This window comes from Magallana gigas, chromosome 6 (assembly GCF_963853765.1).
Source record: "Magallana gigas chromosome 6, xbMagGiga1.1, whole genome shotgun sequence".
Lineage (NCBI taxonomy): Eukaryota > Metazoa > Mollusca > Bivalvia > Ostreida > Ostreidae > Magallana > Magallana gigas.
In genome coordinates, this window is record NC_088858.1 from 55,890,483 (window position 1) to 55,904,449 (window position 13,967).

The window sequence follows — 13,967 nt, forward strand, 5'->3', positions numbered from 1 at the left end:
TATATATTATGATATAAACGAAAATTACTTTTTTCAGTCTTGGGATGCAATGAGTACATGTTGGACATAGTGACTGATGATAAACTGACGGCCTCCAGCACATATGATTATTATAATCCTCCCGCCAAAGCACGACTATCAAGTACTGGATGGCTTTTATATGCACAAAATAACGATCCATGGATACAGGTGCAATTATAGACAGGGTGTTTGAAAAACATGCAATGCAAAATGAACATACAAAAGGTTCATTTTAATAAAGTTGCAGATATTGATGAAGTGGTGTTACACAAAAGAGTAATATAAACACTAAACTTAATTAGAATTACATCCTTTGAATAACTTGTCAGCGTTTCTTTTTTGCAGGTCAACAAAATAGGTTCTTTATTTATGAGTTGCTATTGCATTTTTGTACTTTTGTTTGATCTGTTTTGAGCTGTTTTGTTCTTTACTTCTAGACTGCTTTACATTATTTAACAACTTAAATATAAAATGAAAACAAAAGAGCATTCATGATTTGTTTTTATGGTTCATCTAACAATGAAGTTAGAACTTAAGTTAAATGGTGAGTCTATTTAATCACTACATATCACATTACGGATAACATTAATAACTACATTGTACAAAGCATTGGGTTTTATGTTAAAGGGGCATGGCCACGATTTTGGTCCAATTTTATTTTTCTGTTTTTATTATTTACAATGCTTTGAAAATGCATTTCTTATTATCAACTTAAATTTTAGTGCCAGTCGATGAGTTTTAAGCAAGATACAGGGCATAAAATTCTTCGTCATGTAAACAAGGCTCGTGCCCTATTTTTGTTTACATTGGTTCAATATACAAGTAAAAAATCTTTTTCAAGCTGATTTGGCTATCTTCTTATTTATTTTAAGCATTAACAGTTCCTAACGGTTAACACATTCAGTTGAGGTCCAAAACTGGAATTTTCACTTCAACATTCAAAATGTAAACAAAGGCTATGTTTACATATCGAAAAATTATAAACTCTGTAACTCGCTTATAACTCAACAAATGACACTCAAATTTTGGTTGCCTATTAAAAATGCCTCACTGAAACATTGTAAACGTTAAAATCGAAAAATTAATTTTTGACCAAAAACATGACCATGCCCCTTTAAGCATAAAAGTATACATTGAGCATTTTTTGTAATGTTAATATTTATCTTTTCTTATCGAGTTACTTTTTTCTTGTGCACGCAGAAGAATGCGTTATTAATTGTTTCTATATGTAGTAGTAAGATAAATGTCATAACCTTACCTTTCAATATGAGATAAATGGGGAAGTGTAGTGTCATAACCTTACCTTTCAATATGAGTAAAATGGGTAAGTGTAGTGTAATATATTTAATTTGATTATTCTGTCATATGCATATTCGTTGATTATTGAAAAAGAAATTCAAAATAAAAAAAGTCGATCTTGATATTCGTGTTTGAAACGGAATATGATATGCGAGTTGTTAGGACAATAACTTAATTTCATGTTAAACATATGAAGAAAAAAATTCTTACAATATGGTTTATATTTCTGTTTCAGGTCGATTTTGGACGAACCATAATAATAATTGGTGTAGTAACAAAAGGCTCAAATGTCCTTGGTTACACTGAATACGTAAAGAAATACAAAGTGGGATACAGTAACACAACTTATGATTGGATGGCGATCATGAACGTGAGTCAGTGCATGTCGATATCTGTAATGAAAGTAAAGTGCGAACGAAAATGCATTTTGAATTTAGTTTAAAACTTTAATTTATTTTCATAGTTGGACCATAAGTTTTTTTTATTAAAATATTCATTATATTTTTTAAGTCGGGACTGAGAATAAATCAAATTTTATCATTTTTATGTAATGTGTTTGAATAAATTTTTAAAAAAAACATATAAACCACCACAATCTCCGATCGCACCGCTGTTTAGGATTTTTAAATGAGATGTAATTTGTACTATGAGGAAATTATATGCATCGTACTCAAAATTAAATTCTTCGATGCTAGAAGAAAACAATTCGTTGATATTTTTACATAACATACTGTGTTCAGTCCCAATAACAATGACCCGTGATGTAACACTTTTTATATCATCGAATCATTCTATCTAACCATATCTAAGCGCTCAAGTTGTACATGTATACCGCAGAAAAAAACCCAGTTATGTTATATGTTCTTCAAACCTCTTTCAAATGTTGCTATAAACAAGACACCCATTTGATAATCATTTATCGATTTGTTGATAGTAATGTATCGATTTATAGACATTATTTACTTTACAGACGTTTAATGCAACCTCAGATTTAACAACTAACGATCTGCCCAACCCAACAGTTGCCCGTTATTTTCGCCTGTATCCTACGGATTGCCACATTCATTGCAGAATTCGTTTTGATGTTATTGGTTGTGAAGGTAATAGTAATTTGAATATGATCTGGTAAGCCATACGTATTATTGTGACTGTGATTAAATAAGCAACGCTTTACTACGTTTCGTTTATAAGATAAACGTGCCTCTTCTTAAGATTATTATTATCAATCTATTGCACGATCGCAACATTTTTTCAGTAAGTTAGGTATTACAGAGCTATTGAATAATGTGCTAATTATCTATAGATTATCATAAGGAAAAATATGTTTAACTTTACTTTGCAACTGCGCTGCTTGAAATAAAATCATACTTAAAGAAAACGTTCCCAATCTCCGACTATTTTGTATAATGGTATTTGTTTTAGTTGAACATATTTTATTGAATAAAAAAGGCAAAAGGATTGGATCAAAGTATTAAAAACTTAGTCCTCTCCTTCTGGTACATGATATATTACAAAGCCATACACTGCCAGGTTACATTTCAAACAGTTATAGTGCACCAAATGGAAAAAAATATTAGATTTAAATGCTGTAATACTGTGCAAATCTAGAATCTAAAATTAGAATCAGGCTGGATAAGAAAAGTATGCAAATGCATTAAAAAATTTAATTAAATCTTCCACACTTCATCATAAGATATAGTTTAGTCACCCAAAAGTATCAAATGAACATCAATTATATTCAAAAGTTCAACGATAAAAGATGATACATTCAATAATTGTCTTAATAATGAATATTTTTTACACTAAGAACTTCCACATTTACATATTGGGTTGGCAAATATATTACATCTATAAAAATCATAATTAAAATAGATAGGTAAAGTTAGCTACTAGTAACTGGCTACTCGTAACTGGCTACTAGTAACTAGCTTCTAGAAGTAAGAAAAGCTAGCTACGAGTAACTGGCTACGAGATAAAAGAAACTTGGCTTCTAGTTACTTCTTATTGTCCATGTGAGAACACATACCTAGGATTTCTATTTGTGTTCTTAAGGTGTACATTGCACTTTATCACTGTCAATTGTCAATACATCTCAAGTAGCTGTATATAGAAATTGATGATAAATGCCAGTCTTGCTCATATCAACATTCCTTCAAGTCACCCACATAATATTACGACACAGGTGCTCAGATATATTCTCTTTATGTAGTGAGATACTAGCGCATTTTGTTACAAATATCTTTATCTTTTGGCGGTTTTGGCAATATATCTCAAGTAGATGTATATAGAAATTGAAGATATATGCCAGACCTGCTAATATTAACATTCCTTCAAGTTATCCACATAATATTACGACACAATTACTCAGATATCTCTCTTTATGTAGTCAGCTACTTGTGCATTTTGTTACAAATATCTTTACTGTTTGGCGGTTTTGTCAATATATCTCAAGTAACTGTATATATAAATTGAAGATATATGCCAGACCTGCTAATATCAACATTTCTTCAAGTCATCCACATAATATTACGACATAATTACTCAGATATCTCTCTTAATGTAATCAGCTACTTGTGCATTTTGTTACAAATATCTTTATTTTTGGCGGTTTTGTCAATATATCTCAAGATGTATTTTTTCAAGGATGTCAACTGGGCTATTTTTCAACCCACAGACATCTTGGTTTACTTTTTTCTAATGATTTAAGTTGGTTTCAATATTTTAATAATATAGTAAACAGTGCATACAAAAAATTAGGACTTTTGAAAAAACTAAAGTTTACTCTAGGTAGAACGTATAGTAAATATATAACTAATTAGTTATATATAACTAATTATGTTGAATATATCAATTTTCAAATATATAAATTGAAGATATATGCCAGTTTATATTGTACCGTAATAGACAATAGGTTGCAGCTTGTTGCAATGACCCCCTCCCCCTTTTCCACCGTTCAAATATAGTGGAATTCTGATCTATGTTTAAATCAGGATTACACACGTGCACTGCATGGTGAACGTCCCTTTTACTTGAAAACTCTTGCTTGCTGTTGTTATTTCATGCCATATAACATTTTCATCAATTGTGAATGTTAATGCTGACATCTTAAACATGCATCGGTTAATCTTTTTTGTGAAAAATAATGATATTGCTTGTCCCATTGTCTGCACTATTTTGGAGAATGCAACTTTTAAACCTTAGATACATTTGTATGCCTGACGTCATGACGACAGACAATGAATCCTTATACAGTTTCGTTCCAGATTTACTCTCACTGGAATCTGCTGTCTGTAAAGTCGGTTAGTTAAAATTTAGTCGAGACAAAAAAGTGAATACTATTTTTTGCACAAGTATGCTTAGTTTTGTAAGAAACATGTATTTCCATACGTATCTGTTCCGTATAGTAGTGCATATAAATGTGCATGGAAAATATTTTCGGTTAGAAACCTGTGTTTTAGGAAAGATACAATCCTAAGCAGAAATTTGAAGCTGTAAACACAAACGTTTCAATGTTTATAATGTATTCCTCTTTTGTACTCGTAGCTTCAGAGGAGAGAGACTTTTCCTCGCAGCAAATTTCTTTCATTTAAAAAGCGATTTAACATAGAGTTTTTCCCCATACGTTTTTCGTGTGCACGTAAAAAGATGAAGTGAATGAAAGAAAATAACCAGTGAAATTGAAATTATAAGTAAACTTTGCCCCCTCCCCTATCCCCTTACAGATACGATTTTTACAATTTTTACAATATTTCAAATTTGTTTGTTTGTTTGTCAATATTTAAATTAAAACCTAGATATCTTTAATCCTTAATCTATATGTATATCAACTTGAGTAACATGGAAAGTGTTAAAAATGAAGATATTTGTAACGAAATGCACTAGTAGCTGGCGAGATTAAAAGAGATATCTGAGTAGTTGTGTCGCAATATCATGTGGATGTCCAAATAGAATCATGAAATAAGCATGACTTCTTAATATTAACAATCTATTTATACAGCTACTTGAGATATGGTGACAAAACCGCCAAAAATTAAAGATATTTGTAACAAAATGTACTAGTAGCTGACGACAAAAAGAAAGATATCTGAGTTGTTGTGTCATAATATCATGTAGGTGACCTTATAGAATGTTCAAATTAACAAGACTTGTAGATATCTTCAATCTATTCATACAACTACTTGAGGTGTATAAACTAAATTGTTAAAAATGGAGATATTTGTAACAAAATGCACAAGAAGCTGACTACATAAAGAGAGATATCTGAGTAATTGTCTCATAATATTATGTGGATGACTTAAAGGAATGTTGATATTAGCAAGACTAACATATATCGTCAATTTATATATACAGCTACTTGAGATATATTGACAAAACCGCCAAAAAAAAAAGATATTTGTAACAAAATGCACAAGTAGTTGACTAAATAAAGAGAGATATCTGAGTAATTGTGTCGTAATATTATGTGGATGACTTGAAGAAATGTTGATATTAGCAGGTCTGGCATATATCTTCAATTTATATATACAGTTACTTGAGATATATTGACAAAACCGCCAAACAGTAAAGATATTTGTAACAAAATGCACAAGTAGCTGACTACATAAATAGAGATATCTGAGTAATTGTGTCGTAATATTATGTGGATAACTTGAAGGAATGTTGATATTAGCAGGTCTGGCATATATCTTCAATTTCTATATACATCTACTTGAGATATATTGCCAAAACCGCCAAAAGATAAAGATATTTGTAACAAAATGCGCTAGTATCTCACTACATAAAGAGAATATATCTGAGCACCTGTGTCGTAATATTATGTGGTAGACTTGAAGAAATGTTGATATAAGCAGGTCTGGCATGTATCTTCAATTTATATATACAGCTACTTGAGATATATTGACAATTGACAGTGATACTGTGCAATGTACATCTTAAGAACACAAATAGAAATCCTAGGTATGTGTTCTAACATGGACAGTAACAAGTAACTAGAAGCCAAGTTTCTTTCATCTCGTAGCCAGTTACTAGTAGCTAGCTTTTCTTACTTCTCGAAGCCAGTTACTAGTAGCCAGTTACGAGTAGCCAACTTTGATTTTATCTCGTAGCCAGTTACGAGTAGCTAGGTTTTCTTACTTCTCGTAGCCAGTTACTAGTAGCCAGTTACTAGTAGCTAACTTTACCTACTGTGGTTTCATCAATATTCGTTGAATACCAATTTTCGTGGATTTCGTTTTTAAGTTGATCCATGAAATTAAATGTTCATTGAAATGCAATTTCTATTAACATTCTGTATTGATGGGGTCATTGGCCACGAAATTACATATCCTTGAAATTGTGATTTCAACTTTATCCACGAAAATTGATACCCTTGAATATTAATGAAACCACAGTATCTGTTATATTACCAAATATGAATATTGAGGTCATCATCAGGTGCTTCCCCTCAGGCCCTACACCATGTTTCTGTAGCTAGTATCAGCCGTAGCACGACATGGTTCCTTGATCCTTATACGACAGTAAGTAAAATGTATGAAAAATAAGGATGTACTATGTGAAATTAGTAAATATTATATAAACAAAACTTGCACGCTGTACATGTAACATTATATTGACTACAGTGGAATTTACTAACAGAATACAAATATGTTTACCTAAGTAAAAAACTTACTGCTAAAAATTTACTAATTTTAGTATAAATTTAATAGGAATGATTAACACATAGGGAAAAAGATATTAAGCATTAACTTAGGAAATTTGAACAACTGGACTAAACGTTAACCTACTTAAATGTTGTATTTACTGGTATCCGTACAAAAAAGTTAAGGTATAAACATCGACGCTGTTGATTAAACGAGTGCTTAACCTTATAAAAAGAAAAAAAAATAAGTATTACATATTTACTCACCCAATGGCGAGTACTAATACGTATTTTTCGTATTTTCTTTCTATTTTTGAAAGGAGACAGATTTTGCTTGTGTAAAGGAGGTTAATTTCTATAAATTCTTTAAAAGATAACTATTGTGTATAAGAGTTAGTAAAAAAAATCAGATATATTTATTATTTGACCAAAAAATCATTTGGCTGAAAAATTCATAAAGTAACTATTTATTGTATGATGAAGCTTCCATGATCATCAACTTTTTAATAGCATAAATTGCTTAGAGAGTTTGCTGATTTAAAATTGATTTATAATATCTGTGTCTAGGTGAAGCTGTTTTATAAGCATTTACATTTTGTTAATCCATTAAATTGATAAAGACATATAGTCTCAGAGACCCTCTCAAAAGGTTACATTTTACATACAGCATATTTTGTTTACAACTGTGAGGTTCGCTCCGACAACTTTACACTTTCTTTTCTTTTAAATTTACAATTAAATAAGAATAGCATCATAAGATATAATCTAGTGAATACATGTTTCAATGTGACTTTAACGTTTTTGTACGTACGCTTTTTAATGTTTTAAGGTTTTAATCATAAGATATAATCTAGTGAATACATGTTTCTATGTGACTTTATCGTTTTTATACGTACGCTTTTTAAGGTTTTCTTATCAATCACAGGATTTTGATTTATTGTCTCTCTTTTGAAGATATAATGTAGCTGAGAGTAAAAATAAAATCTTAAAGCAAAATTTAAATAAATAAAAAAAAAATAACTTCTTTTTTAAAAAGTTGCGTTTAATAATTTTTCTAAACTTGAAAGTGTTCAATCATGCATATATGATAGTTCAAAATTCGTTGAAACAAATCATGGTTTCATATGTTATCAAGTTCATCACGACTGAAATAAGATACGATAATTTAGTTTTATTGCCTCCACATTAGCAAAGAATACCATTGCAAATCCAAATTATAAACTCTGGCAATAATAAATAATAGACGTTCTCAAAACAATTCAACACTAATCTTTTTTTAAGATAAAAATCTAAAAAATAGAAATGACATTTTTTTATCCATATTAAATTATGTATCATTTAATAACTGTTTACCATGAATATTAAGAGACCAATGAAAAAAGACCAAATTTGTTCTTAACGAATTTCAATCAACTGTTCTTTTTTTTCTTTTTGGCAGTAACTACAACTACTTCTACGACTTTGGCTGTGTCATCATCTACTACTTCTACACAAAGCACTTTAACCACTGTAAATAGGCAAACCACTACCACGACTTTGCCTGAACCAACCACTACTAAGTTTTTGTCTTCACCGACCACTACCATGACGTTACCTTCACTAATTACTTCCGCCACGTCAGGAACATCAACTTCTAATACGACTTTGTCTTCACAAGATACAACTACCACTGCGAATACACCAACATCTCCCACAACTTTGTATCCACCAACCACTGCCACCACGTCAGGTACATCAACTTCTACTACGACTTTGTCTTCACAAGATACAACTACCACTGCGAATACACCAACATCTCCCACATCTTTGTATCCACCAACCACTGCCACCACGTCAGGTACATCAACTTCTACTACGACTTTGTCTTCACAAGATGCAAGTACCACTGCGAATACACCAACATCTCCCACATCTTTGTATCCACCAACCACTGCCACCACGTCAGGTACATCAACTTCTACCACGACTTTGTCTTCACAAGATACAAGTACCACTGCGAATACACCAACATCTCCCACATCTTTGTATCCACCAACCACTGCCACCACGTCAGGTACATCAACTTCTACCTCGACTTTGTCTTCACAAGATACAAGTACCACTGCGAATACACCAACATCTCCCACATCTTTGTATCCACCAACCACTGCCACCACGTCAGGTACATTAACTTCTACCACGACTTTGTCTTCACAAGATACAAGTACCACTGCGAATACACCAACATCTCCCACATCTTTGTATCCACCAACCACTGCCACCACGTCAGGTACATCAACTTCTACCACGACTTTATCTTCACAAGATACAAGTACCACTGCGAATACACCAACATCTCCCACATCTTTGTATCCACCAACCACTGCCACCACGTCAGGTACATTGACTTCTATCACGACTTTGTCTTCACAAGATACAAGTACCACTGCGAATACACCAACATCTCCCACAACTTTGTATCCACCAACCACTGCCACCACGTCAGGTACATCAACTTCTACCACGACTTTATCTTCACAAGATACAACTACCACTGCCAATACACCAACATCTCCCACAACTTTGCATCCACCAACCACTGCCTCCACGTCAGGAACATTGACTTCTATCACGACTTTGTCTTTAGCAGCCTCTCCCGCCACTTCTACAGCTGTGGGTGCAACACAATTTGCAGACACTACATTTAAACCTACTTTATTTAACAGTACACAAGTTGGGTTCTGTACTTGCATCTGTACCGAGACCAATGATTCAATGACACCACAGAACGTGCAAGCGAGAATAGAAACCATCGTTCAGAATTTAACAGTCTCGAAAAAGAAGACATCAAAATACATAAGAAGCAAGACATCAGCCCAGGATTCAAGACCAGAGGTGGTATATGTTGGATCTGTGGCTATAGTAATATTATGTATGTTTGCCAGTCTCATTGTTCTACCAGACCTGTACACGCTGCTACGATTCATCTACGCAATGCTCAAATGTAAAGAAAAATAAAGACAGACGTTTTGTTTACTGAAAGATGGAATCCTATGGGACAAACATTTGAGTCAACTGATTAAAAAATTACAAAAATCCGGGATTTTTTCATTATATTTACGCCGCATTCCCGTGGTTTTATTTTTGAATAAAATAATACATAACTCCTTATTGAATATACAATATTTACTTATAGTCTAATCAAACTCTGTAGTGGGCCTTGCCGTAAAAGGGTCAAAATGGTTCAAAGGGACAGCTTTTTATTTGCATTACCATATATATATGTTAGAATATAAAAAAAACAATATTTTGAGGTACTTGTGTTATGACTGTTGCAAACTGAAATGATCAAAATAAGAATTGCTTCTCGCAGTTAATTTTTTCATAAAATCAAACAATTATTGTTTGTTTTTTGTATGTATATAAAAGAGTTTATCTCAGAATTTTAAAGCTACATTGGAATAATTTGTGTGTCAATGTTGTCCATACGATTAATTATTTTTCTTTTTTTAAAACGGTTCTTATTATTAAAAATAATTATATTTCGTGTTGTTTAGATTACATGTACTATATAACCTTGCATTTATTGCATATCGTTTTTGCTGTAGATTATGTCTTTCAAATACATTTGATGTTTGTTGATTTTGAAAAACTTGATTTGTCTTTAAAACATAGCGTCTTGTTAGCTGCAATTTTACAAAGAGTTGAACAGTTCTTTATATTTACATTGTCTTTTTTAAAATTTTGTTTGTATCTTTTTATGTTTATTAATAATAAAACGTATGTTTTCATATTCACACAATTTAGAACTGTCAAGTTTATATTTTATTTATATCAGTTACGAAAAGTCAATGACATTTTATGAATCATTGGTCGTTGTTTAGTAGGTTATGTATTTCCCCTCCAGATGTTGACCAGAACTCTTTTGGCAATGGCCTATCATTCGTTATAGCATATGAATTGCTCGTATTGCTCTACATTTTGGCTTAGAAAAAAAATTGTTATAAAAAAAACTGTAAAGATTATGGTTCTTTTGTTGACAATGCCTTGTAAACAAAATCTACATCAGCTGTTTAAGAGTTCAGTTGAATGCACGGTGAATGATACTAGTGTTCGACCGCCTCGTAAAACCCCTTCTACGTCTACAGACATCGTTCTCTCTGTTATTTCTGTTGAAAACACTAAGGCGGCGTTCATTATTTGTAACAAAGAGTCAAAGAGTTTGCGACCTTTAAAATCCCGTTACAAGAGACTTTTGATAGTTGTTTACATGTCCCTGGTGGTAGATAAACGCATATTAAGAACATGACTGTATCATATTTAATTAAAAAAAAAGTAAACTGAAAAAAATCAAGTAAAAGAGGCGACCATAACTCATACTGCTCGGACAACGAATGTGAAACTTTTTTTAAACATTATGAGAACTAGAACTTAAGAATTTACTGTGTATAGCCTAAAAATCAAGGAGAGGAACGGATATCGATATGCTTTTTGTGAATACAGAGACATATAATGGTCTTATAGGTCAATTCAATTGTTATTTGCAATAAATCTTTTATAAGCACTATTTTAAGGTGGAATAACACACCTGGAAAAAGTCACTCAAATTTACAGGACATTATTTGATAATGAAAGATATAATGATAAATAAACGATACATGTGTTAAATATGCGAATAATTTGCAGTTTGGGGGTAAAAAATAATTATCTAAAAAAATCATTTCTGTAAGTAACTACAAAAGTCCTTGCGGGATTCGAACTCGGGTGGTACAGATCACAAGTCTGACACTTTTTTTTTATCTTTTACAAGTCTGACACTTTATCCACCACTCGGCTATGGAGTAAGTTACATGCTGTAGTCGATAAAATCCTTTTAATAAAACGAAATGTCGTTTTGATCAGTAATCAGCCATTTTGTGTTGATGTGCTATTCCACCTTAAAACATGAACGTAATTTAGAAATTATAAATTTTGAGCAAAATCATAACAATAATGAAAGCTATATAACCGCACCAACGACTGCATGAAAACTTACAACAATCTGCAAAGTCATGCACACTCAAGAAAGACTCAACATAATATCATTGTATTATTGAGGCTTGCATTGAAGAATGTGATACACTATATAAATAGTGCCTGTTTGGGAGGGTAACTGTAGAAATTGACAGCCCGAGAAAACCATTGTCAACCGAGGCGAAGCGGAGGTTGACAATGGTTTTCGAGGGGTGTCAATTTCAACAGTTACCCTCCCAAACAGGCACTATTTATTTTATTATACTGAATGTCTTTATTTGAAAGAAAATTTTATTGCTTTTATATAGAAATGAAATGAATTCTATGGCGAACCGTACGCGCATAATTTACATGCATGTAACAATCCGTTGGGTTACCCGTTGCCAAGTGTGTAGCTAACGCTGAGGGTAATAGAACGGATTACCAACTGCGTCTAAACCAATCAGATTTCAGTATTTAACATGAAAGTATAATAAAAATAAATGTATGCAGACGTAGTAATTTGTTTTACATTTCATAATCCAACAACGCTCTTTATATAAGAAAAATGAGCACGTTGTCGTATAGCGTTGTGGCCTTTTATTTTAACGAGTAAATACTTTGTTAAAACGAGTAATTTGTTTTACATTTCATAATCCAACAACGCTCTTTATATAAGAAAAATGAGCACGTTGTCGTATAGCGTTGTGGCCTTTTATTTTAACGAGTAAATACCTTTCATTATTTTTAAAGTTTTTCAAAGAAATTTTTTTTTAAATATTTTAAAGTATTTTTAGTTAAAGGACTACCTTCTTTGTACAATGTAAGGTCATCATAAAATGAGATCGCTACACGTTTTATCTTTGCAGAAAATGTGAAGGTGATGCCCATTAAAAAGGCATTTATTATTCCTTTACTTTGAACAGAAAAATCCTAAAACAAAACCAATCCAAAACTAAAGTCAAATATATAACAGAGATGTATAACTTTAATTATAGTCACAAACGAAGTAAGATAACAAAATATGATATAATAAGATATAAAGAGTGTGTCTTCAATGTGAAGCAAGAACAAATGTGATAATATATAATGTTACGACACGATATATACACATGTATATCTGTTTGTGGTCGTAGAAGTATGACCACATCATTCGCATGGTGTTGCCCTTCTGAGGAAAACGATGTTGATGTTGAATGTCCCGTCGAGGTCGTGAAACCGGGTACGAACTATCCGGACCATGCTCCACCAAACCACTGGATCTTGTAGGCAGCGATTTTCTCTTCACGGAGGTTGGCACCTAAAATACTAGTAATGTCAATCATCCAAATACATCTTGGATATACAAATGGGGGCCTAAGATGTTCATTATTTTATTTGTGACCCATGTCACATGCCTTTTTTGGAAATGTGTGGCCACAAACAAAAATGATAATTTTCCTGACATGATTGCTAAAATTTTGAAATTGATTATTTAAAGAAACCAAACAATTCTTTACAGTTTCAACTATCATTTAGTTATGGTTTCAATACAGTATGAAATTGAACACATGTAGTGATTATAAAAGTAATATCCAAGTAATTTTTTTTTAAAACCTTGCTATACTGATGGCTTCAAATGCCAGTAGATAATGAATACAACAGCAAATGTAAAGATTGTTACAACATTTTGAGTAATCAAATTATAACGCAATTTTAAAAAATAATAGTAATGCCATCTTTCCAGCTTTCCAGTTTTAATGTCTCATATAAAATTAAAAAAAAACGTAGGGGTCACATCTCAAGAAAATGAGATAATACATGAAATAAGGTAATTTTAGGCAAAAATTGGAGTTAATTTTTCTTTACTTCTATGAAATATAAGCTAAATATGTCCAAAGAAATCAGAAATATCAGAAATATCAAAATATTGTTCAAATATGTTTTTCAGAAGAACATGAACATATCGTAATACACAATCTATCTGGAAGTTTAGTCTGTGCTGAAAATAGGAGGCTAAAGTAACAGTACTTTAAAACTACTGAGTAATGAATATTGT

At 31.9% G+C, this 13,967-nt stretch overlaps 1 protein-coding gene across 1 annotated transcript; it reads right to left on the bottom strand.

Annotated features, from left to right (window-relative positions):
• Nucleotides 1-8,367: 8,367 nt before the first annotated feature.
• Nucleotides 8,368-9,750, bottom strand: LOC136276421 (uncharacterized). The gene has a single exon (XM_066088324.1). The coding sequence runs from the start codon at nt 9,748-9,750 to the stop codon at nt 8,368-8,370; it is 1,383 nt and encodes a 460-aa protein (XP_065944396.1).
• Nucleotides 9,751-13,967: the final 4,217 nt, after the last annotated feature.